The following is a 27,081-nucleotide window of genomic DNA, read 5'->3' as shown; positions in this document are numbered from 1 at the left end:
ATCTCGCGAAAATTTAGGAGAAACAAATAATTATATTAATCATTAAGAGCCGTATACTTTTGCATTTCTCGACCCTAAAAGTTTTTTAAAAAATGACAATATATAAATTGTGTACAGTATTTTATGGTTTTCCACAATAATTTTCATTTATTAAAACCATTTACTGAGCAAATCGAATTTTTCTTTGTTGAATTTTTGTAAATTGGATGTCTTCGTAAACCATTTGTAAAATTATAATTTTCTAAATCATAAAATTATAGGTATTGAACAGCAGATACTTATACATTTTTAGCCCCCAAAAGTTTTTTAAAAATTACAACATACAAATTGTACGTATTATTTTATGCTTTCCAATATTGATTTTCATATATTGAAACCATTTACCGAACAAATCGAATTTTATTTTATTTGATTTTTTGTGAATTGAAAATTTTTATGAAAATGATGCTGCGAAGTCTAGACAACCATTAAAGCACTGTCATACGACGACGTCTAATTACATTTTAATTGGCGTACAGAGACTCCGCCCAAAGCTTGTTGAGGATTGACAATGAAAACGGGAAAATATTCGAAAGTAACCAACTAGTAAAGCGGATCCCAACCACTCTTTTTTCCAACTGCGGTAAAATTACACGGATTAATCACTTTGTCGCATTAAAGCTGAGCTTAAGCCCGCGCCGTGAATTGGGTCCAATTACACGGACGAGTTCGTTTCTAAACTTCCATCAGAACTGGCCCTTTTTTCGCCTAATTCCTTCGCGTTAAGTATCTTCGAAGTACTTTCGTTATAAGTATGAAAGCATTTTTAGTACGACTTACCACTGTAACGTGTAATATTCGTTTCATGCTTTCCGCTTTCTACAAGTCCAGAATATTGTGAATTTATTTATTATTTACAAACGACTAAAATGCATTCTACTTTTCAAAATAATTTTCATCACTTTCTATGTATTTACATTGTTTACAAAAAATAATTAATGAATCTTCCAAATGATACTGGAAAGATTTAATTCCGAAATAAAGTTATAACCTATTAACTGTGAGAGCCACGAATTAATTAATTATTCTGCCGTGGATTATAAACGACGAAAAATATTTACCTTATAAATTAATCGCGCTAATTGTCTAACTTAATTGACGTTTATTCGTGTTTTATGGAACAATAAGATGATTATGATGATTACGAAAATTCATTGATAATTTTTATAGTTCTCCGAAGGCGTAACGGTGAAAGAAGAGAATTTATTTTAATCAAGAAAAGGTCACAATTACGGATAATAAAAATTTGATTCTTTTCATTAAGAATGGAACGCAATTTCATCCTTATATTCCTAATGAATTCGAGCGTGAAATGATGAAAAGTAGGGGGGGGGGAGGTGGACAAATTTAATCATTTCCGGAGTTCTAATTACAGTTTCAGCCATGGACGAAGCGGTGAAATTCTAATTAGAGTTGTTTAAGCGTCGCGTTTTCAGGCAAATCGATTTCTCTGATCGAGTTCTATCAATTAGAAGGTCTTGGACGCAGTAACATAAAAATGCGCTGCCAGCCGATTTCAATTTTTATACAATCAACGATCCACGGTTCTATTTGCTAGTCGGATTTATTCACTGAATGTATGAAATAACGGGATCATTTTTATTTCATAAAAATATAACTCTTAAAGCATTTCAATACATTTTTTTTTTATTCGGTTTTTCATGTTACATCAACATTTCAGGTTTATCGGTAACCACTTGGTCTCGACACAATAAACAATACTTCCTACATTGGATTAAACGAAGAATTTCAACTTGTTTCAAGAGTCTCAGTATATTCGAGCATGCATCCTCCTATTTGGCACTTATTTATAAATATTATAAAAGCACACACGTTTTATTATATTTGGTACCTGAAAATACCGTTCTTCGTTGTGTTTGTGTTAAGTGAATACATTTCGTTTTCAAATCGTTGACCCCTCGGTGAACCTCCATTACCGTGCAAACACTCATTAGCCTTCACTGCCACTTCAGGCACATGGTTAAAGTGATACGAATGAGGTACTTTCGCAAATATTGATAACACATTTTTTTTTCAACGACGAACGGCTAAAATGATCAAAGTGGTTCACGAGGTACGCGAAAATATTTTCGCTTGAACGGAAATTGTGTATTTTTCAAAGCTCGTAAGATGAGAAAAGGATAGTTCGATAATAACATTATAAACGGATCTTTATTAATTATTTATTTCAACAATTCTGTCACACACTCTTGTAGACTATGATATACGAATACTTTCATAGGCTATCAAATTTTTGTTATACTATTTTCTTTTATATGTACTATATTTTTCGAAATTTTAAAGAATTTTAAAGAATTGTTTATTGTAATGATGTAAAAGCATACTAGGGAACTTTTTCTGATACCAATAATTTAAAATTATTCTTTGCTACTGTTTTGTCAATTACAAATAATTTGTCTAATGTCATTTTTATGCTGTATTAAATACGGGTAAAAATGTAAAATTCTCTTTCATTCAATTAGTAATGTAATATTATTGGCGAATACTTGAATACACGTAGGTAACAAAACATAAATGTATTAAAAATGAAACGAATTGTCATACAATGACTATTAAGAAGGGTCACAGAGCGTTTGAAACAAAAGGGGAACCGCCATACTTGCTCACCTTCAAATTGAATATAATTAATACTCATATTAATAAATTACTGGTGTATAATGGTGCGCTATCGATTTTACCATTGCGTCACTTCTATATTTCATTTGTTGTATAGTAACGTAATATTGTTTAAGAATTACTAAACAACAAGGACATGTAACAAAATAACAAAACCAAAATATATCCATCAAGAATATACAACAATTTTTATAATTCATTACTGTTTAAGCGAGACGAATATTATAAGTTGTCACATTCGAATTTTCATATAATAATCATGTAGAGAAAGTACTATAACATTTTTAAATAGGGGGAAAAGTAAGACGTACTTGTTCTCGTCGAAATTGAATAAATTAATATTACTCCTGCGCAATTAAGCGTTATCGATCTTATTGTTGTTTCACCCCTATTGTCCGATATCGCTTCGTTAAGGTTACAACGTGCCTTCATATTGTTACCGTGGGCGGCGAAAATAACTTCATCCACCGAAGAAGGCTATAATCCCAATAATGGCGGCAATTCGAAATTACCCGACGCTAATGTCGTGAACTGATAACAAGTCTAACCGACGATCGTATCGAAGATCTGTTTCCCAATTTATAAATTAATTATCGTCTCCCCATTTAACCCATCGAATATCAAATCATAGCCCCAAAATTAAAATTATTCAATTAGTGTACTAAAATAATTCACTTAATTACATTTAATTGGGCATGTCACAACAAAAATTAATTTGTAAAGTCTGGTTAAATAAACCCGCATCTCACAAATTTTAATGAAACTTAATTTACTTAACCATGTCCAAATGCAAATGAATTTGCAAAACTTGGTTGAATAAATAGTGTTCTGTGTCTCATAAGTTTCAGTCAAATATAATGTACTCGATTATGTCACAATAATAATTAATTTATGAAACCTGCTTAAGTAATAGTGTCATCGATTAATGATCGACCATTAATACCATTAGGTGACAATGAAATAGTTATCTTCTAGGTATAACCACGCCGCTATTCTAATGGATGTCAACTTCCTTCAGTTTCTGTTACATGTATAATTCACGTACAGTATTGAACTACCATGACTTGCACGCTAAAAGAGTGCGTCTTTGATGTCCACGGACTCTTTTCGAATTATTGATTGCGATACTTTCTTGCTTCGCTGGTTCTAATTAAATTTACATTTTTATTCAATAATAACTTTATGATTCTTTAAAATGCATTTGCATCCGAAGTTTAACGACACTTTTAGAAAGTAATCTTATTCAAGTTTCATCCTCGAAAATGAATTTTCTCCTTTAAAATTCTATTCATCCAAGGATAAAGACATACTTTAGTAAAATGATAATGTAGATAGTATTCGAGAACGAGTAAATTAACATCTAATAATAAATTTATGGCTGTGTACAATCTATGTGCATCTCAACTGTAACCATAAAGACTAAACTGTCGTTTTGCTCTAATAAACTATATTTTCCTGTATTCACTTATTATTAGAATGACAGTAGACAACAGTACACATATTTAGAAAATAATAAACATCCCTTACGATTGTATTCGTTAAAGAATAGAAGCTAAATTATCATTTTGCTTCATCACTTATGTTTCCTTGCCACTACAATGACACTAGGCAAAAATACATATTTTTAGAAAATAGTAAACGAAAAATGTTCTTGTTCGATTTCGAAAATGAGTTGTACCCATTAAAACTGCATTTGTCGAATTTTAACATTAATTTTAGGGAAATTTCAAGTTCAAATTAATTTTGAAAGAATTCTGTAGACTGAACGATTATTTTACATTAAAAAATTATATATTTTTCTCTATGATTCCTCATTTTTACTTGCTACTAGAATGACAGTGGACAGCGATATGTAATTTTTCAAGGTAATAAATGAAAAATACGTTTCGTCCGACTTAAAAAATTAATTTCACCCCTTGAAATTGTTTTCCTCAAAGGATAAAACCGCAATATCATCTTCTCACGCTAATGAACTGCATTTTCCTCCGCCAATCGTACATTTGTTTGCCACTGAAGCGACAGCAGGCCGCGACAGTGCACATATCAACCCAAGAGCCAAATATTATATTCCCCAAGACTGTCATCGCCGATCAACCCCGTCCACCTCCGTCCCAAGTGAAACCGTTGTTGAACCACCATCCCGAACGAATCCTAATTAAACAATCGCTCGAACATTCGCTGCAAACGTTCCAATTACCGTGGCAATTGTGCCCGAGGCTTTCTCGATCGCGGGGACGCATCAGGTGTACATTTCCATCGCGAAGGCCCGAGAATCAAGATATATTACGCAGAAAATCAGAAAATAATGATCCCGCGGAAGACGCGTACGTCCGCGGTTATTTTATAACGACATCGTCCGCGTCCGTTCAAGCGGAGAACGTGTTGCACTCGCGACTAAATCGCGCGCCTAGCAACACGATTAACATCGGACCACAGGATCGGGGGGCTGTTTACAACAAGAGCGCTGCGCGTCGTTCGAGATTGTCGCGTAATCCAGCAACGCTTGGGGAGCCGAGCCGAATCGGGCACGATTTTGAAAATTTCCGAGCGTCTTGCACGCTCCGCTCTATCGATTCACCAGGAAATCTCTGAACAGCAATTTGCATATTCATCAAAGCGCCCCGCGCGCGCTGCATCCTAATTCACGAGCCTGTCGGGAGTATCGCAATCTCTATTCCGGCTAATTGTAAGCGGATTCAATAATCTGCACGCCTACGAGACCAACAGATAGATGGAGAGAGAGAGAGAGAGGGAGAGAGAGAGAGAGAGAGAGGGAGAGAGAGAGAGAGAGAGAGAGGGAGCGAGAGGGAGGACACTAGTCGAGCCTTGGGGCTGCGAACGAGTCTACGGCAAGGTAACCTTCTGTCATCCTTCAGGATCATTCGGAACCTGGTTCTAGGAATTCTGACGAGACTGGTGTGAGGGACTTTGAAGCTCGGGTGTATTCGGCGGACTTACTTGCGATCGGGGTTGATCCGGGTTGTTCTCCGATTCGAGGAATTCCTCGTCCAGGGTGGCAAATCGACAGGTACAACGAGTGGTCACTGGCACTTGGCAGGAGGGTAGCACACGCGGGATTAAATCAGTCCAAGGCTCGTGTCGGAAGGAGGAAAGCTGGCGAGGATAGCGACCGCGAGAGCAAGAATTCCTCCCCACGGCTGCGACGAACGAAGGCTCGTTCGTGACTGCTTAAAGACCAGTCGGTTATGCAGCTGGGAGCGGGGCGTGCGCCCTCCACAAAATCAAACTTTGCCTCCACTCGAGGAAATCCACCATGGACACGCAGGCTGCGCGGCGCGCCACTCTCACTCACTCTCTCTCCCTTCTCTCTTCTCTCTCCTCTCTGTTCGATCTCCCTCTCCTTCTCACTCCCTCTCTCTCTCTCTCTCTCTCTCTCTCTCTCTCTCTCTCTCTCTCTCTCCTCGTCTCTGTTCGATCTCACTGTTCGCTCTCCTGGACCCGTCCTCATGGACCCGTCCGCCGAAACGGAACTGGGAACGGGACTATTATGGCTCTCGCCACACGGCCTTACCCCTGCTGATATCGGTGCACTTCCTACCCCGCCTGCTCTTGATCCCGTAACCAACGCCTTCGCGTCGAGCCCCACTTCTAAATCAATTAACTCTGTACGGGATCAATTAAGGAGCGGGACTGTCTTCCGTGGAAAAAGTAGCATACGCAGCCAGCATGTGTTTACCATCGCCAGGCAGGTGCTTGCGACGATTTCGTGGGAGACATACAAGTCAGTCTCATAATTGATCGCACACACTTGAAATCAGAATAACATTTTTACGGATGGACCAAGCTAAGAAAAGTTGCGTTTAGTCTGAATTGCAAAAACAAAAAAATACTAGAAGTTGCTTTTCACAGCTATTGTTATACTATTATTTACACTATAGTTTATTCTTCACAGTACAAGTTATATATATGCTCATAATTTCTTCGAAATTGGTCTATGAGTTACAGACGATTAAAAGTGGTGAAAATTACACTTAATAAGAATATTGAGAATAATAGACTTTTATTTATTTGCTTTGAATCTTGTCTATGCACTAATACACCAAAACGCAACATACATGATTCATAATGCCCGCGCGGACTATATATAACGTTTTACTTCCTTAACTATTTTTTTACTAACAGTTATAACACGGTTATTATTTTTATGTTAAACATGATCACCAACTGGATATCACGTCTACAAGAAATTACATTGACCAGTTGAGTTTCTAAAAGGTGTCTGACCATAGCGCAGAATATTCTACTAACTTACTACATCTCAAACATTCTACATGTGTAGTCTAAATATTACTTTCACATTAAATATGATCGTCAACTGGATATCACGTCTACAAGAAATTACATTGACCAATTGAATTTCTAAACTTTGTCTGACTAAGCGCGGAATGTTCTACTAACTTCCTACAGCGCTAACATTATCTTCATATGGAATATTAAATAAATTTTGTTTCGCTTTTATGAAACTTACTGAATCAATAATCTTTACATTTATGGTAGCTGGCTAGTGGCATTTTATGTTAGCAATCATGCATAAAGTATGTTATTCTTATTCACACACTTACCTTCAAAAACAGTGATCACATTACAAAACTGTATATTTGATTAATTTCTTTTGCAACTTTAACATCAACTTCTATTTCGAACGTTGTATTTTTTATGAAAAAAGGGGAACAGGTTTTAATACCGAAAACCACAAACGAGTATATCCCTTTTCTCTTTAAAGTAGATTTAAACGTGCATGAAACATACGCCGTTTAACAATAACCTACCAATAAAATATTTACGACTCCAATCACGAAAAATAAATTACTCAAAATATTAAAATAGCTGTTCTGTGATCTAATTTCATCACTACTTCGATGACCCATGAAACTTTTTATCAAAACAAAATATAAATGAATGCTTGAAATTCCATATGATTAAACTCATATAACAAACCGATAATACATAGAACAAACCATAATTTCAAAGTAATAAACTACAACTAGATTGCAGGTCTATGTAAAGTTAAATGAAGGTGTATTTTTCCTTTACTTAATTTTAATTAGTCGAATATAATGTGGCAACGTTCGTAAATTCCTCGATTATCTTTACAGTTTTGTAATTTCACATATTCATTCATGTCATAAATACATAAAATCCAAGAATGTTTGAAACAATAAAATATTTTAGAATTACAGTATGTAGCCGACATAATTCGATCATTCTACGTAAATTTTTTATAAAACATAGTCACCGACAAGAAGCTCGCAGGAATCCGCGGAACGCGTGCTCATACTTGTGGAAATCGATAGTTCCACTTGCAATAGCTCATAGGAATTGTATTTATCGATCAGTTCTACTCTGTTAGGGGTGAAAACGGAGGGCGGGCACGATAAATTGTGTGGCCTTCAATCTTGTTACGCGTATCCGTTATGCCCGATTAAGGGAAAAGGGATGAGAATACTTCCTACGAGGGGAGGTTATGACCCGGATGAACGCTGTTTGGATAGAATCGAGCTCAAAATCTGGAGGACTGTGGACCGGAGGTTTAATGTTTCGAAACAAATATTTTTTACTCGATCAATACAATGCCACTGGAGCAACATATTTTAGGAGAATGACCTCAAATAAATCTCGTTTATCGATTAATGCAACATATTTTTTAGGAACGTTTAATATTACGACAAAAATATTTTAGAACTATCTCAAACAAAATTTGTTTATTAATACAACATATTCTTCCAGAAACATTAAATATTCCGAAAAAAATATTTTTTACAAAATTAATGTCGTTGGAATGAAATATTTTAGGAGAACTACCTCCAACGAATCACTTTTCTTAATTAATAGAACATGTTTCTCAAGAATATTTAATATTTTGAGAAAAATGATTAGAGCCTGTAGTAAATCTCTTTTATTGATTAATAGAACACATATTTCGGTTAAACTTTACTTCAGGAAACCAGAAATTTTTAACTTTTCTTTATGTAATCCTGCAAAATTTAGCGAGAAAATGCGGAAAATCAAAATTTTAATGTTAGGTGTTCACTGGTTCAAAAGTTATGCGTGTTTAGAGTTAAGCGATTTTATGCATTTTTGACAGGTAAGGGCGCCGCCCTATATACTGAATACTGGTTATCCGCGTGAAAACTTGACACGCTACCACCACGCCACACCAACAAAAATTGTATGTAGTAACACTATAGTAACACTATTTTTTTACATGATCACCAGTCTAGTACAAATCGCACTACACATGCGATTATAGTTTGCGCGAAGTATAGTACTGGTTTTTGAAGTCTGTAACAACTTCTTAAACGTGAAAGTAGTTTTCTTAATAAACGTGATTTAATATGAGTTTTCGAATGATTGAAATACTAATGGGAATAATGGGTACATACATTTTCACGAAGCGTAATACTGTTTTTCCGAGCGCCCTCTGTCTAAACGTTTCACTCTCAGATAGGCAGATGCGGTGTACTTTCTCAAGCACTGTTTATTCTTAAGAGGGCTTAGTATTCGCCGCTTTTACAGTTCCTTGCAAAGATGAGAGACAAAGCCAGAGGGTGCTTGTAAAGCTACTAAGAAACGAATGGCGCTCTAATTCCAGCACAACTTTCCCTGATTTTCTCTGACGAATTCATTTCTAGGTGATATTTATATTAGCACTCGCTTCGTTTCACAAGGAAACTAAAATTGAAAACACAAACCTACCCTAAAGACAATGAATAAGCTTACAATCACTGAAATGCGAAAACAGTCGGTGTTGTAGCAATAAATATTTAATGCTTCTATCCGTTTGATATTTCGGTAACATTAAATGTTAGAACAACTTGTACAAATTGACGTTGGGCTTAACTTTACCTAGGCAACCCAGAAATTTTTAACTTTTTTCTATATTTTCTATATTTTAACATTTTCTCGTCAAGATGTAGAGGATTATGTAGTAAAAAGTTAAAAATTTCTGGGCTGCCTAGGTGAAGTTTAACCAATGATAGTTGCAAATTACAAAAGCACATTTCGCAACAGTACTGGCAAGATTATTCATTAGATAGATAGTGAAAAAATGTGGTTTTCGTATGGTGGCTCTAATAATTTAGTTACCTACGCACAGCTGATTTTTATAAAAATTTCCATTTTTATAAACCGAAAGAAGTAAATGAAAATTGATAAATGTTTTCTTACACTAACTAATGTGTAGTTAATGAATTGAGGATCTTTATGCAAAATAAAAATGTTCCGTGTCAATTGCAAGACTCAGGAGTTAAATAAACATTTATTTCGTCTCTTAATAAGTTAGCACATTGATAACAATATTTTAAATTCTCCTAATATTTTGACTGTTTTATATTTCACTTATACATTTTGTCAGAAATTCATAAAATCCATAGTTTAGTAAATTAATGAAGGAACTTAATGTTAGCAGTATAAAATAAGTAACGACAATCTCGTTAAACATATTTAAAAACCTTATTAGTATGCACATCATGGATTATAAAATTCGCAATATAAGAAAGGTATTACGGTTATACTCATCGTATTTCTGGAGGAAAAGAATTTATTAATTTCACAGACATAAAAACCCATTCAATAATAACCCATATGAACATTTTGCAGGCTTTAATGAGTTAATGAAAAAACTTATAAAACGTTGCAAAGTTTTATGATTTTTTTACGAGCAAGTACTGTTTATGAAACAGCTGTTATAATAAGTACAGACTCTTATAAGTACTGCAGCAATGAACGTATAAATTAAGTAACTATGATGAAAAAAGGTTTTCCTTATTAACAATTTCACTTTAATTATTCTACATTGTGTATGGTACTGTTCTACAGGCAAGACAATCGCGTCATGCGACTCTACACTCGAGCCTGCAAGTGACTTCTATCGGTCAAACTTATTAGATCTGTCTGACTATAATGCGGGATATTCTACTGACTCCTTTAGCACGTTTTCCAAGAACACACTTACTGTTGGAGGAAGGTATAAAGTTAGAAAATGGAACTTGGCGAAATTCTTCTTTCACTTTCATGGATATACTTTTCATTGCATTGTTGCACGTACTCATTTATTGCATAATTTTATTGCATAATCTTTGCAGTTTTCCAGATCAATCAAAGTTGTGTATCCTTCACTATACTTCACAGTTAACATTTTATTTTTGATTTTGTATTATAGCATTCAATATTGACAGTTTTGTGTTGATTTATGTAATGAAAAATATTATTTTTCAGTTATTATTATTTTTCACTGATGGTCCATCAAATGCACATTAACTTTCTGCCATTGTTTATCTTGGGGAAATCGTTCGTTGTATGTTTCAGTGTATTTATTTGTAAATTGAGAGAATTGATCAGATAAAAGGCACACATTCATTTTTCAAAGTTCTATAAATTGTTATCATTCGATAATACTAAACCTAATCACTAAGGGAATTTATTTTAAAATGTCAACAAATTAGTTAATCGATTTGGCCCGTGAACGGCTCACGTAGCTTCTGTTTGCTGCAACCGAGGTAAACAATTTTATTTTTCCGCGGATCTTTCTGCAAAATAAAATTTTTCGCGAGAGGTAAAATCCAAATCGAAAGTTCCGTCCTTCTTTAATAATTTGAATAGATTGAGAATAGCGTATTAACATAGTTTGTGCCGTAAATGCATAAAATACGCGGTCAATTGATGACAGATTGCAGCTGATCTCATTCCCATACACGCGTCCTGCGATTTTTCAATTATTTTTCGTTTCCCGCTGCGATCTTCAGCATTGGCAGCCACGACAGCTATATTTGGAAGACAATATGCGAATGCAGAGAGCAACATCAATGATTAGGAAGTTCAAGTCGTCCCAGGCACGCGTCAATCGCAGCCTTGTGCCGCATGTTGCATCTGAAATAGTATTTAGGGTAAAGCGTGTCTATAGTTGAAAATTCGTAACCGGCCACGGCATTGTACCTGTGCAGCCTTTGCTCTAGAATAGCGACAACAAGCGATACAGTGCATTAAGTCATGATCACCGTTCGGACATTGGCCATCGTTTGCTTTAGAGACAACGCGGACAACAGATCAACGCGGACAACCTTTCGCTGACTACCTGATCGAGCTCCTTCAGAGTTCACCTCCGCGAAACTCGACGGATTCTTCGGATTGCCGAGCCATTCAGGGTGAGTGCGCGGAATTCTTGTCCTGTTCGTGTCCTTCCTTGAAAACCTGGTTGTGTCTGTCTAAAAAGAATTTTCTAGTTTTTTCTTTTTTTTTTGCAAAAATGGAATCGACCGAAGAAACGTCAAATCAAAGTCTCATCTCGCACGAAAAGTATGAAACCTTCAGCACAAAGTATTTCATTTTTATTTTTATCGGTGGTACAATTATCCTTTTTTTTCAAAACGCATTTGCATTTTTGTACAAGCTTTTTGATATTGTGAGAAAGTGTTACAATTTGTTCGCTGTTATGTGAAACAAGGAATTTTGAAAAAGGCAGAACAAGAAACAGTTTGGGCGAAACTATTTAGAAAAATCTAGATTAACAAAAAATTTTTTTAATTGCTTTTTTTGTTAAAAAATTTCACGATGTTAATCAATTAAAGGTCAAACGTGTCATAAAGAATATTTTCGAATACTCTCCGAACGATCCATTTTCCACAATTATTCTGTACTTCATAAATATTTAAGTTTTTAAGTGTTCTATTACTGGTAGGCGTTCTAGATTTATATCTGTTGTGAAATTTAGTGTCCCCATTCCGTTAAATGTAAAGTCGATTCGCAGTTTTAACAAAATCATCCGAAACATGGAACAGAACTTCCCACTTATTTAATTCGTCACAGCATTTCGGGCGGCCTTCTTTCTTCATCGTATATCTCTTAAAAAAGCTGCGAAACTTTTCTATAAGGTCTATTCCCGTAGACATCGAGCGAAGTTGGGAGATGTCTTTTCGACTAAATCCGAGATTTGTGCTTCATCCCCAACTCTCGTATCGCTGAAACTTTTCATTCGCGCTGGCATTAATACGTTTCTGCATTTCACGTCGGAAACTGCTATTTTGCTAATAAAAGCAAAATTTTAGCACTGCTGTAAAGTGATCTATCAGAAACAGTAAAAGCTATGAATAAAAGTGAATTATTTTTATGTGAACAAATATTTGTAAGTTTTTGACATGAACTGCTTACATTTCATAAAACCACGTCAGTAAACACTATTCTTTTATCATTTTAATAGTAATTACGAGTAGATTGCGGATTTGATGCGTTTATAAAAAGAATAAGTAGGTGGAACATCAAACAATAAAAATAAATTACACGACTCTAAAGATGCTGCTACATTATTTCCAGTTTAATAAGATTATTAAAATAGAAAACACCCTTTTATCGAACTCCCACATGTTATAATTAAGATAGAACATTTTTATTCTGTATAAAAATCCGCAGTCTATTCGCGACTAATACTTGATTGAATATTCACATAATTTTTATAGTAGGCTCTAATTTACATAATTATTTGTTAATTTATTGTATTGAGACCATTCTGCAGTTGTATAGTTAACTCATCTGGTAATTTATGTAATTTCTAAATTAATAATGCTTTTTAATTTCGATGAAATGTATTTGATAAGAGAATACATATTAAGGAAAGTTAGTTTTTCTCTAGCTTGAGAAAATATCTTTTATTTTGACCTAGAAATCACTCATTTCATTAGAAAGAAAATCTGTTAATAATAATCCATTTAATAATCGATCAAAATATAGAGTGTTGAGTACAGAGTATCTTCGGATGACCAATTATTGACCTGCTTCTCTCAGGTTCCATTTATTCCCTACTAAATCCTTTAAGGACGATGATTATTATTTTATTTCCCATTTATTCGCGTCTTAATAGCTATAACTAGACTGCAGACCTTTATGCAAATTTTCATTTTCATTTTATGAGAATTGCGATTAGTAAAAAAATGCCGGTCACCGAATAAGGTTTCCATGCAATGAAAATAAAATAAAACTATTAGTTTTTATTAATACACACGATTTCTTGTATTTCAGAAATTTGCACATACCATGAATTTATTAAGATCTGCAGTCTAACTATAACTGCTTAACATTTTGAAGTATACTAACCGTCTGTATCTTTCAAAAATAGAAAGTCGTTAATATATGTCGTTTATAAAATAATAATGTATACTTGAAAGGTAGAAGAAATTATAGAAATTATAATTTACACTGTTACGTTTTTGTTTACAGCATTTTTTATCTAAACACGTAATGTCAGCCATGGAAATAGTGATTCCACTCTCAAGGAGTGACAACCAACCTTGGGGTCTTCGCCTATCTGGAGGAGTTGACTTCAGCTTTCCCTTAACTGTTGTCAGGGTAACGCATAAATAAATAAACAGATAATAACAAATACTTACGATCTTTATTGAGCATTGAAAATAATTAGATCGGCGATTTGCAATTTCAGCGGCTCAATTTTGTTGTACAGTGGATCCAAAAAGTATTTGTACACTAAATTTCCCATTCTCGGGAAATTGTCGATATTTGAATTGTGAACTTCAGTTCTAATTTTTTAACGAAATTATCCCAGTTGAAATATCGACAATTTCTCGAGAATCGGAAAGTTAGTGTTCAAACACTGAATCCCCTGTGAATAATTTCCGAAATATTCGCAAAAATATGTAACGTCAAGATCCGTCCTAGTGTGTTTTGATAGCCACGCCACTTTTTATTAGCAACAGAAATTTTATCAGCATCATATGAACTGCATTCGTGCAAAATTTCAAATGTTCTCGAATTTATGGGACATTAATTATGTTTTGTACGGAAAAGCGTCGAATGCTATTACCAACCGAGGAGTGCATTAAACGGAGAATCTCTTAATCGATTTACGATGTAATATGGAGGATGCATTGGCAGACGGTTCGCCGATTTGGAAAATTAAGGGGACGATTGTTTAGCAACGCCGGACACGTTTTCCCGGGCCATCGGTTCGAGGCGGTATCGACGGAACGGTAATTGACGCGTGAAATATATTCGCATCTTCTTCTTTCGCGATTTTTTATCGCCGTTTTCGCTCGTATCGGATCGCGTGACCTCGTTTCCGTGTGGCTTGAATCCTGCGGTCGGGTCCGGCTGGATATCGATCTGAACAAAAGGAAGTCATTAATCGAATCGCAGATGAGACTATGTCGCGCGGTCGTGGTTTTTTTTCAAACTTCCCCAACGATGATCGTTCCCAGTCATTTAGCGTCTCTCTCACTCTCTCTCACTCTCTCTCGTTCCCTGTCTCTCCTCGCCCTCCTCCGCCCTTTAATCCCCTCGCTGAATAGAGAATTTAACCTGTTACCAAGGGAAGCCGGGGTTACTCGTCGCTTGTATTCAACTGCCGCTTTGAAAAGCATCCGGACGCTAGTTTATTTTTGGCAGAATGTCACTTCAATGCCAGATGAAGGTTCCAACTCGCGATTCTTTCAATGCCATGCTCAACTTTTGTCTTTTAATTATTTAATTAATGTCCTCCTACGAAATTAACCCTTCAACTGTGATGGCGGGTCATTTGTGCTCGGACGATTTCGAACGGTTTTTAAAATTCTTTAAAATTCGCGTATTTTGCTTCACGCTATTTACAAAATATTTCGAAAAATTATTTGCCATAATCATTGCGACAATCTCCGTTTAGGATATTTGAAGGTACTTTATGAATGATAAAAACTGCATCAGACATGAAAGACCCACCTTTATAGTTTGTTGGTCTAAGGGTTAATTTATTATCAGTTAGAGAACTACGTACAGTCGGTCACAAAGCTCCACTGTTTAAAATGATCTGTACTTTTTTAAAAGTGGGCCATATGAGTTTTCTAAATTAGTTTACTAAGTGGCGTGTAAACAAATTTTAAGAAAATTGCGGTCGACAGGAAATCCGAGAGAAAAAAATAGTCAAATATTAATTTCGCAACTTTTTTATCGGAATCTGCAATGAAAATGTAAAAAATACATCTTGTAGATTTGTGCTCGTTGTATACTGCAAATTTTATCGTTCCACTGATTTTTTATATTTTATTTACTAATACTGTTACTACATTATGCGTCTATTTACTGTGTCAATTTTCTGTACATATTTGTAATTTAAATTGTAACTCTTTCGCTTCTTTAACTGCTATCTGTTCTGTCTTCAATTTGATTGAGATCGTCTGATGAATGAACGAGTTAGTTATATATACATATATCGTGACGAAAATAAATGATTTTATTTTTATTTATGATGATTACAACTCGCGTATTTGTGTCGAACGTCGGGGAGGGATTCTGAGAAGAGACTATCAAAACGGTAATTTTGCCTAAATGTTTCTTACGTCATATTGTTAAATCACAGTGCAATATACTCGACTTGTAGTTAAATTATAGTTTATTTCAGCAGTGTAAGAGCACCAATAAAATAATAATGAATCAATCAAAAGAATGCTAATTATTTTATTTCTCAGTTTTACGTATAAGAATATTTAAAAGTATCTATTTTTTATATTTCGTGGTATTGTTAATTGAAGTAATATTTTTTCTAAAATAACTATTTGAAATAATGTGTCCGAGGGAGTATACAGGATGTAATGATTTCAATTAATATGTCCTGCTTTTAAAATCACCTTATGATGTACGAGTATAATTATTAATATCGAGGAATATATTTAGCTACCTTATAGGGCGAATTTCATTCATGTAAAAATATAAGAAACAAAAATTTCATTAATATACGCGAATAATGGCAACAATATTTATTTCAAATGACTATTTGAAGTTCGTACTGAAAAATACATATTACATGTACCTATTAAATCAAATAAATATCTCACATATTATTTCCATTAAAACGAAAGCAAATTAACCAATGAAACATAATTTATTTATACAATATTTGTATTCCATATTTCAAATACTATTTTACCCAGCACTGAAGTATTGAACAGCGGTAACCATGATTAAAAATCATGGCGCAACCGAGGGGCAAATGACTTCTCGCGTGTAAATAAATTGATACGATGATTTAAAGAGTATTTCTTTTTTTCACAAGCTGACTATCGGAGGTCTGGCCGATCGAGCTGGTGTGCGTGCTGGCGACCTGGTTGTCAAAATAAACGGAGAGACTATACAGCACTTGAGACACAACGAAGTTCACGAACGCCTCATCAAAGCCGGAAACGAATTTAAATTGACCGTTCTGCGAAATTTTAAACCCGAACCAACTGCTAAACACGAATAACACGCTCCTCCGTCCGCCATTTTCCGTTCCTCGACTTAACACGTGTATTCGCTAATTAACGCTCTTTCGAAAGATGTTCGTCCAAATGAACGATTCTACGATTTTCGATATCTATGTACGACTAAGATGCGAAATATATCTTTATTAATAACTTTATGGAAATTGTCATGAAAAATAAAATGATTTATAATTAGTGATTCTTCTGTTATTCAGAGCCCTGTTACCTATAATTATTCTGTACAAAGTATAGGCAGTGTTTTAATGATTGTGTCGTATCTAAAGAGAGTTTACTAATTTTATTCTAAATAACAATCTGAAAAGAAATTATTATGAAGTGAATTATTCTGAAATAACATTAGTCAATTGTTAATCTTTGACACTAAGCTACCATGATAGGTAAAATCTAAATTAATGATGAAATGTACATTTTATACCTCAATGAGCTTTACTTTTTTCGAAAATTATAATAAAAGCTTGTGCAATATGTAGTTAGATATGAAGTAAAGTTTGATATTTTGGAATTGTTAGTATTTTCGGAATTCGTTCCAACATTTCTTTTAAATAAATCTTTTGTATAAAAGTATCATATTTTCATAGAATTATTACTGCATTATTTTTCGTATTGTCACTCTATAGTGTTCAAGAAAATGCCATAACACTGATTTACCAAATGGAAAAACAAAATACTATAGACAAGAACATGATCGAAAACTTTTCGAAACATGTTGGAAGCGACCGCGATATTGTTGTAAAAAATTTCGAATACGCAAATTGGTAAGGGTTGAAAAAAATAAATCGCAGCTTATTAACTTTTTTATTTCCACTCGACTGGCCTACTTTGCGACCCCAGTTTCGCTGAAACCTGAAAAGAGATGTAGAACTCGTAGAAACGGGATTGTTTAAACGTTTTTGGGAGAATGGGGTTATCAGGTTACACGTGCACTGCCATTTCTGTTTAGCAAACTGTAGAATCGCAGAATTTTTAGAGAGAGAAAGAGTTGCAGAGAATTTACGGAAGGAACCATAAACATTTATCGAAGTGTATGTTGAAAAAATAATTTGTGTATACGCAGTCTGTACATTTCTTTTTTTTTTTCTTCTATCGATAATCGTCTTATTAGTCTACTGATATCTACGAAAACGAATGTTAAAACAAAATAAAATTCAATAAAATGCAATCAGAACAGACAACATTTATGTTTTATTAATTTAAATTCAATAGAACATATCTGTAAATATTGAAACAAACAAAAAGAATTTCTGGCTAACCTAATTATTTATTTAGCATCGGAGGATTTCTATTTGTCAGTTTCAATTTCAACGGTCAGACAAGCGAGAGGACTTTCCGGCCAAGTTAATAATTTCTTTAGCACTAGATTTACGGAACCGGTGAAAATTACGAAATTTCTAAATTTACTTGCTAAAATTGCTAAAAATTTGAATAGATATATTCATGTTATTTTTGTAAATTGATGCAAAATAGTCACTTTTAGTGCTTCGTAAACCTAGAATTCCTAGAATCAGAGAATTGCTGCTTATCGGCCACCTCTTATCAAGAGTTTGTCTTTAATTAAGTATAACCGAAAGGAAATTACGATACCTTGTTGTCGTTATATGTCACCAATTGACCTACATAGCGGAATGCAATTTGTCAATTATTGATCCGGTATCTTCTTCGATCGTGTCATCACTGACATCGAGTCGTCGGCCTCTTAAGACGCCGGTTTAAATTCCAATTAACAGATTCTATTAAGCGGCGGATCGAAAGTTTCAGAGCAGTTTGTTAAACGGTTTCGCGCTTCGGCGAAGAAGCAGATAAATAAATTACGTAGTATTATCCGTAGGCTTCAATACTTTGAACTATTTTATTCCCTCCGACATGCCAAAATCTTCTGCTGTTTCACTAAAAATTGACTTTTGAAAATGACCGGAAAATAAATAATAAAAATTACATAGTAAGCATATCAAACAATGAAAGAGTTTAACATATTTGGGGGAACGAAAAAGTTGAAGTGTGTAGATCATACTATGTAGCTTTTATTACATACTATAATTATATTAAATTATAATTGTAAATTGCTTATTACAAATTACTATTTAGTGTACATATTACATAATATTTATAGTATTTAATAAAACTTACATAGTATAATCTACAGACTTCAAAATTTTGTCCTTTTTCATTTCCTCAAATATCCTAAAATCTTGTGCTATTTAATTAAAAATTAACTTCTAAAAGTGGGCGGGAAATTGTGTCAGCCACATATAAACAACGTCACAATCAACGCGCTAAGTAGACTGCGGGTTTTATGCATTTATGGTCGAAATAAGTAGACACAATTTAAGATATTAAACAGATGAAAAGAATTTTAGCTTCAGCTTATTAAAATTATTAAAGGAGGGAAAACATTTTTTCTAGAATTTATACAATTTTTATTTTTCATAAAGATTCGTAGCCCAGTGATGAGCAGTGTAATCTTAACAATATGATGCGAATAGTACTAAAATATTAACTAGTAAAGTATGCACGATAAATGTGTACATAATAAAAATAACTTTTTTTGAAAATCTATTTCCCGTTGTTAAGACTGCAAAATATTTTATATCTTTATGACGGATTGTTCATTTAAAATATTTGTTCAAAATATAATACTGTACAACAAAATATGAAACATAGTTGTTTGTGAAACTAATATAAATCAACCATTTTTTGAAATTTAGTGCTCAAATGCTTCCTAGAGTCTTTGTACAGGATATTTCTCTAAAGTGTAGGTCAGGACGAAGAGGTGAACAGAATAAATAAAAGACGATGTGTGTATCACATAATTTAGTCTCGCTTTAATATATTAGATATTGTTCAGTATAATATATGACTCTCGTACTATATGCTAATCGTAACGGTAAACGGCATACACGCCAAACATTTCCGTTTCGACGTATCAATAATTTACACGAGAATATTCATAGTGACGCTTTCTTGCCCGCAGACATTCAGCTGGAACGACAGCACACGCACTCACACTTTTATTTATCACACTTCTTACACCATCCCTCCCGTCGTGGAATTAATGAAAATCGACGGGAGGCAATCAACAAGTATACAAAAAAAAAAAAGAAGAAGAAGAAAGAGAAAACGGACTTGAAGGATTAAAAGGAACATATACAAGATACGGACTATTGTTACAAGTAACGATCACACGCGAATGAACGCCTGACTGCCTCCATCTTCGCAAAACCACGTCTCTGATCTTTAAGCACCGATGAATTCGCACGATGATCCAAAGATCCAAGCTTTAAAAACTCAAGCTCCGAAAATTCAAGCTTCGAAGATCCAAGCTTTAAAAATTCAAGCTTGTAGGAAAAAGATTTATACAGAAGTTGCGAAAAAGCTTCTTTTTATTTGCAACATGCGGTGTCGAATCTTTTATGTTGCCTGTCTATTGGACAATGTGATACATCCGACTATTTCAAGAAATAGACTTCTAATACTTCTATTGTCGGAAATAGAACTGTCTGTCAGAAGACAAGATGGCGAGTTTGGCTCTCCCGAGAGATTTCTACTTTAGAATAGCTCTAGAGGTCCAAAGCAATTCTAATTACAGATTTGTTACGATTAGATTGGGGAGTTTATACAAATTTTCTGAATTGGTTCTGTGAAACAGAAATTTTCTAATTTATTAAACTTGAACTGCTTTTTCTGTAAAATAAGAATATTCTGAATCAGTTGTAAAAATCGAAGATAAAAATATGTTTAATTGATACTTTTAATTCAACCTGGAAATCAATTAGAGAAACTTTTAAGCAACTTAGTAAACACACGTTAAGTATTTTCAAGGATTCTTTCGACTCTTAATTATATAGGAAAATATTGTTTGCTAAATTTGATTTTGATTTCACCTTTAGGTAAGGCAATCTCGCAAAATGTATTATTTAGCCTGGAAATTAATTAGGTAAACTGTCAAGCAGGCCAGTAAACAAGTTTTAAGCATTTTCACAAATTGTCTCAGTAATAGTTGATTACCGAGTAAACGCAATCAGCATCACTCAATAATGCATGATGCAGGTATACGGAAATATGGTTTGCTGATTACAGTAGCGATCGTGACACCAGTTTCCGCGTGCAAATCTGTCGGTAAATGTAATTACGAATTGCCTGTAGTATTGCTATTATGTCTGTGTTTAACCAAACAATATCTATTAAAAAATTTCGAGAATTTCGAAAATGAATCGTTAAAAGTTTATTCAAAGTGAATCTATCATTCACAGCGTCAGATATATTTTAGAAACTTAGGATTAGCTTTTTCCTGATTAAAATACAATGGAAACTAAACTTTTCCCACTAAATAATTAATTAATTGATTCATAGTGAATTATTCGTTCACTGTATCAGAAATTTTCTTTAAAACATATGCATGAATTCTAGCACTCTCCCGATTAAAATAAAATAAAAATTGAATACATGATTGCATTACACCATTAGTTAATTGATCTGGTATTTTATTGATTGGAATCATTTCTGAACGTTCGTATAAATCCTTTTTCCGCACAAATCTGTCGGAAACTTGAAATACTTTGCTAGTATGATTGCCGAAACGAATGCAAGCCTACAAATTAACATAAAACATGTACAAACTGTTTGATTCTCTAAAATGATTCGTCATTTGTCAGCTAAAATCTACAATTTACTATACAGGTTGGTAAAATTAATATTCACGTCGGGATATTTGTCACAAAGTTTCTTGCTTGAAACTAAAAGGATTATACGGTTATAAATCATTCTTTTCGTCAAGATAATATTTAATTTTAATCATAATAAGCCTACACTCTAATCCTAAACCCCACGTAATCTCTACAATCGAATAAATTATTCCGACGTGAATTTCTTTGCACTGTATAGTTACCATCCTGCAGTATCATTTACGAAATTCGAACTGGTACTTCGATTCTACGCTGAAGCGGCAATTCTAAGCGTCGTTTATTTCCACGCGAACGTGGACAATGCGCGAGTAAAATTGATGAAACGTCCATGATATGTACGTATTTTTGTTAAAGGATTTCAGGCAACCGTGAGAACGTGGTCTCAGGAAGATTACGCGAATCGGTACTCGAGCGTAGAGAACTTCGCCTGGACATCAAACCCGTGGTGGAAAGAGAGGAAACCGGGCATCTGGCTTTCGAACGATGTTGCGTGACATTCAAGACAATAGAAAGCGAGGTGAACAACGTGCATGGAAGCTCGCCTTTGCTCTCCGTCTTTCTCTCTCTCTCTTTCTCTCTCTCTCTCTCTCTCTCTCTCTCTCACTCCCTAAAGCTAATTAATTAGAACGTTACAACAGACGATTAAATTCATTCCCGTATCGAGTAACAAAGATCACGATTAACCTTGATGTATAAATGTACACTTTGGTTTACGAATACATTATCTAATTACAATGTACAACCCGATTCTTGAATCGAACGAGCTCGTAATAGCGGAGAGAACTTGCAAACGCGATTCCAAGACGGAGCTGGATTAATAAGTTTTACAAAATCCAACAAAAATGGAAAAATTTGGAATATTTTGCATAAAATGTCACGTTAATTCGCTTAGTAAAAATAATTGAAATCCTATGTCGTATCAATATTAAATTATATTGAATAATCAATTATACATAAACATAGCACGGGAATAAAAACTAATGTAACGTTTTATAAAATATTTTCAAACATATGATAAAGAATATCATCGTTTCGTCAATTACTTAAAAGTATGATTTCAACAGTTACTGCATAGTAAAGATTTTGAAGAAACGAATATTTCATAGGACATCAACTAAAATAAATAAAATCTTTGAATCATCACGAACTACAGGTCTTCAATCAGCGACTAGGACCTCGTATAAAAAGTTGATCAGTAAACTGCGGATCTTTATACAAAACAAAATGTTTGTGCATACTTGCGAAGAAAAAGAGTTAAATAAAAACTTATTTCTTCTATCAACACGTTGACTGCCATGTCTGTCATATATGAGTAACTACTTATCGTCAATCTTTAAAAACCAATCTTTGTCATAATATATTTCTGTAAGTCAAATTTTATTAGATGTTATAGGATCTAAAAGGATTAAAGAAGTAGTCAATGCGATGAAGTTTAACTTTGCAGTTAGGGTCTCATTAAACAAATTTAGGTTAGCAGTCAACGCGTTAATAAGTTTAACACTAAACCCACCAACCGTTACAAGTGGTTGGAATGCGTTGCCTTATAAAAATTACGCGATTCAATTTATTTAGACTCTCTGCGATTTTTACTACAGTTCATGCTGAAATACAGATGTATGTATCCAGTGGAAACATCGTTACAATTTCAGTAATTGTATAATATTAGGTGTGCCAAGTAATTCGAAGCCTTTCCTTCGCGAATTTATTGATTGTTTACAAAACATGAGAATATATTTTATTCTCCATAATAATCTCAATCAGTGAGAGCCACGAATACATTTGTATACCTAATACAAAATCTGAAACCGGTCATTCGATAGGCGATGGTAGGTTTACTGCTAATTATTTAAAAATAACTCTGTCCTTCTACTATGTCTTCCGGTTTACGTTACATTTACTCATTTTTGTTATAAATACATGAAGTCAGTCTACTGATCAGCTTTCAGTGATTCTCAGCGAATTTTCCTGTACACGCCCGTTCCTCTTCGTCCTCTCTCGACCACAAAGTTCTGCCATAGTAAGTATACGTACAATACGATCAGGTACAAGAGTAGCATCTCTGGGTTGATCTGTTTTATTTCCAAAGAGAGGACGAAGCTCCTCGACGGCCTTAAGCTAATTTCCCTGCAGCCTCCTCGAGTCCCGCAAAACCCGACCATAAAATTCGCAGGATTAATCTCGTTTTGAAACAGGATTTCTCATCGAGGCCGCCAGCGAAGTCGATCGAATAGAAGATATTTGTTCCTTGGCGACCGTTTACGGAAAGCCATACGCGATTTCATACCGTTAATTTACAGCGGCTCCCCGGAAGTTCGCGAAAGTGTTTGCAAATCGCACGTCATTGGTACCGACAATGCTCCGCCAGTGATTAATATAAATTAATAAATTAACTCACAATGCTTTTTAATACCTAATATCGAGACGTAGGCGCGTAATATTCGCCAAGCTTCTCAGCTTTTCGGGACGGCCAGCTGCGATCGTGGCCGTCCGATTGCGTAATTCGCTCCGTAAATGCATAGAAGCTACCGTCCGTTGATCATTCATTCCTTCGCCTGTATCGCGCGGCTCGTGATAATGACTATTGGTCCGCCTGGTCGCTGGTCTCCTCGTTGTCGGATATCGAGGACATCCTGTCGTGGTTCGTGCAATTGTCCGTCTTGCTACTGGATTCCGCGATCTCGAGCCAGTGTTGTTTATTTTCCCTGACACCCTCCACCAGCGGCTCCAGTTTCTCTGACAGAAGTGCGAATGCCTGGTCGAACAAATGACAAATGTCTCTATTAGCTTCTGTTTGGAATAAATTATGGAGAGTTTTTTTCTCAATTAATCCTCTATACTAAATAATACTCGATTCCCGAAACATTTCCAATGTTTACACTGTGATCATTTCGTAAAAGATGATCGTACGACAATAAATTTGGACACTCATTTTAAAGCTGGAGGCCTTCAGTTTCATAATCGACCGTTCATTTTATTCTAACATGGGATTTTAATGAAATTTATGCAGGATAGAGTTTGTTGAAAAATATTTTTTATCTGCAATGATCCATATTTAGGGGGTGAAAATAGTCTTCAAAGTTGGTGGTGGAAACCCTATTGTTGCCAATATCTTGGGTAACGTCCCTTGTAACACTTTTTTGTCATGATGTAATGAGCGAAAAACTGGAGACTCGTTTTTTCTCGAAAATTCTATACACTCAGTAGTTTATTCGGAAGACCTACTCTGAAACGAGTAGGTGCCCTTTAAAATATAAGAAAACTTCAAGCCTGACGTTATTGCTGGTGCATTTAATGAAATAAAACGTTGTATGAACTGAGATTTATTTATCTATCGTCGATATCATAGAAAATTACCTCGTAGATGGGAAGGCAGATCGAATCGATGAATCCAACTTGCATGTTCGGCAGCTGATCCTCCTTTTCTCTGTTCATAATGTCCTGCAATACCAAAAGAGCAACACTGTTACCTTCAGATTTTAGATGATTTCTGATAAAAGATACATTAATTTACAAACTTGATTAAAATCTGGTACTTGTTCACGTATAAATACCATTACCTCATGCATGAAATATAAATCATAAATTAAACTAGAAAAAATAAAACAATATAAAAATACAAGTACAGTATTTAATTGTTTTAGTGAAGAAGAATATGAAATTTAAGAGGACAAGTTCGTTAACCAGTGAAGATTTAACTAATAATTTTTTTAACACTGATAAGTAGATTTTGCTGCTATCAAAATTGATTTAAAACAAGTATTCTATACTATCTAAAGTATAGTCAATTATTTAAATGTTGTTTATCAAAATTCAAGGGTATTTTACGATATTCTCGACGACATATAACTGTGCAAGTAAATATTTGATTGTAGAAAATACTAAAAGGTAAAAAGAATATCTCTAAAAAAGGAAGATGACAGTGAACGTTACTCAACATGATTAATTGTAACATTAATAATCACAAAAAAAGAAGTTTGTTTACTCAACAAACGCTTTTATTCAATAAATTGTTTTTATGTTATCTAACTTTTGTCATCGTTGAATCGGCAGTCAACGTGTTAAAATAAATGCAAATAATAAATACCAATTATCTTTTTCATCTAAAACATGATTAGAGTCAAAGAAGTTCTAATCAATGTAATCAAGAACAAAATCGTACGTCAAAGGGTGAAACTAATTAAGCTTCTGCAACACTTACAATCGGGGTAATGTTCAAAGTCCACCTCTCAATGTCCCCCTGCTCGAAGAACTCGCTGCTAACCAATTCGGCCACCCTCTTCTCGACTTCCCAGGGTTTTGTGATAGCCGCTAGATCGCAGACAGTCATTAACATTCCTCTTAGCAGCTCCCTGTGATCACTATAAGCCCAATTGTAGCCGCCACCCCTTGCTAAGCTGAGGAAAGCCCCTCTCTTCCGGAAGTAAACCGCTAAGTCGGTGGAGAGGATCGCCTCTTCAAGAACTTTAACCACGCGCGAATATTCCTCCGGAGACAGGTTCGACAAGATTTGATTCCCCTGACTGCTCAGAATCATCAGGCACTGATCGAAATGATGGTGCTCCATCGTAGACGTCGAGTAGAGCTGCGCCAATGGCGATGATGCTCTGCAACACCATGAAAATCATGTTTTCATCCTACCACTAGATCAATAGGCTGTAGATCTTTCTATGCAAAATAAAAATTGTCTGAGACAGGAGCCAAACATTGAAAATTCTTTTTCAATCATTTCAACAGGTTGAAAATAGTATTGTTCGTATTCCTCGATTATTTTTATTTTTCTTCTGTTTTAAATTATTTTTTGAATGACTGTATCAAATCCATTGTTTATTCATAATGCATTACATTATGGATGTAAAATAAAAGAAACAAAAATAGTTTGTTCTCATGAATTTTCAACTTACTTGATTTGGAAGGAGTTGTTCGTGCCCCGATGATCTAGATCGTGACATAAGCAAGCGATTATGAGAGCAAGACACTCAATTTCCCCGAAGATTTTCCACCACTGCGTAGCCTAAAGCATAACAATATTTTTGTTAATTTTTAAAAGAATGGTTTTAATGATAATTAAGTTTTTGTTCACAATTTGCTTACGGTTAATATCGCGAACATCATTTGGGCGACGTTGAACGCGTGACGCCAATTATGGTATGTGACGTTCCGATAATTTTTCTTCACACTGAGAAGCCAACGGCAAAGAACATCATAATCGATATGAAAACGTTCCACGAAATCAAGATCCAAGAACATTCGAAGACACGCGGCTAACGTGTCGTCGTCTTCCATGTAAATGTCGTCGAATTTGAAGTCGTGCAGCTGAAAATGCGCTGCGGAAGGCACTCTTAAGCCCTGAAATAGAAATCAGAAAATTGTGAAAACAATATTCGCTTTTTGACGTTTCGAAAAAATATTTAGTGCGTAGAAAAGTCAATTTTAAAAATATTTTTACGTAAATAAATTATACTTAAAGC

General features: G+C 34.6%; 3 protein-coding genes and 1 long non-coding RNA gene across 13 annotated transcripts in view; 2 read left to right on the top strand and 2 right to left on the bottom strand.

The window, feature by feature from the left end:
* LOC143365646 (putative G-protein coupled receptor CG31760) overlaps positions 1 to 5,938 on the bottom strand; it is a 52,404-nt gene extending 46,466 nt beyond the window's left edge. For 2 of the 4 annotated variants that reach the window (XM_076806010.1, XM_076806011.1), the window contains exon 1: positions 5,635 to 5,938. The gene's annotated coding sequence lies outside the window, so the exon portion shown is untranslated. The remainder of the gene's footprint in view (positions 1 to 5,634) is intronic. The other 2 variants (XM_076806007.1, XM_076806009.1) reach the window with 1 other exon arrangement.
* Positions 5,939 to 11,624: 5,686 nt separating this feature from the next.
* LOC143362782 (PDZ and LIM domain protein 3) lies at positions 11,625 to 17,112 on the top strand. Its single transcript, XM_076803221.1, has 3 exons — positions 11,625 to 11,840; positions 13,906 to 14,034; positions 16,727 to 17,112. The coding sequence occupies exons 2-3, from the start codon at positions 13,927 to 13,929 to the stop codon at positions 16,913 to 16,915; spliced, it is 297 nt and encodes a 98-aa protein (XP_076659336.1). The 5' UTR covers positions 11,625 to 11,840; positions 13,906 to 13,926; the 3' UTR covers positions 16,916 to 17,112.
* A 2,424-nt stretch (positions 17,113 to 19,536) lies between these two features.
* On the top strand, positions 19,537 to 23,497 carry LOC143365645 (uncharacterized). The gene is made up of 2 exons (XR_013084577.1): positions 19,537 to 22,999; positions 23,062 to 23,497. It is a non-coding gene; the product is annotated as an uncharacterized LOC143365645 (long non-coding RNA).
* Positions 23,071 to 27,081, bottom strand: part of LOC143365642 (dual 3',5'-cyclic-AMP and -GMP phosphodiesterase 11) — a 173,672-nt gene continuing 169,661 nt past the window's right edge. For all 7 annotated transcript variants that reach the window (XM_076805996.1, XM_076806001.1, XM_076806000.1 and 4 more), the window contains 5 exons: positions 26,705 to 26,959; positions 26,515 to 26,624; positions 25,812 to 26,217; positions 24,968 to 25,051; positions 23,071 to 24,365 (listed from right to left, as the gene is read on the bottom strand). In XM_076805996.1, the coding sequence (XP_076662111.1) occupies positions 24,192 to 24,365; positions 24,968 to 25,051; positions 25,812 to 26,217; positions 26,515 to 26,624; positions 26,705 to 26,959 (1,029 nt within the window). In that variant the 3' untranslated portion in view covers positions 23,071 to 24,191. The remainder of the gene's footprint in view (positions 24,366 to 24,967; positions 25,052 to 25,811; positions 26,218 to 26,514; positions 26,625 to 26,704; positions 26,960 to 27,081) is intronic.

This window comes from Halictus rubicundus, chromosome 2 (assembly GCF_050948215.1).
Source record: "Halictus rubicundus isolate RS-2024b chromosome 2, iyHalRubi1_principal, whole genome shotgun sequence".
NCBI lineage: Eukaryota > Metazoa > Arthropoda > Insecta > Hymenoptera > Halictidae > Halictus > Halictus rubicundus.
The sequence above is the reverse complement of the archived record's forward strand: the minus strand, read 5'-3'. Positions and strand labels throughout refer to the sequence as shown.

Excerpts from the sequence above, each read along its gene's own strand:
- LOC143362782 (XM_076803221.1), top strand. The coding sequence starts at position 13,927 with ATGTCAGCCATGGAAATAGTGATTCCACTCTCAAGGAGTGACAACCAA. Across the intron at positions 14,035-16,726 it reads TTCCCTTAACTGTTGTCAGG|CTGACTATCGGAGGTCTGGC; the intron begins GTAACGCATAAA and ends TTTTTTCACAAG.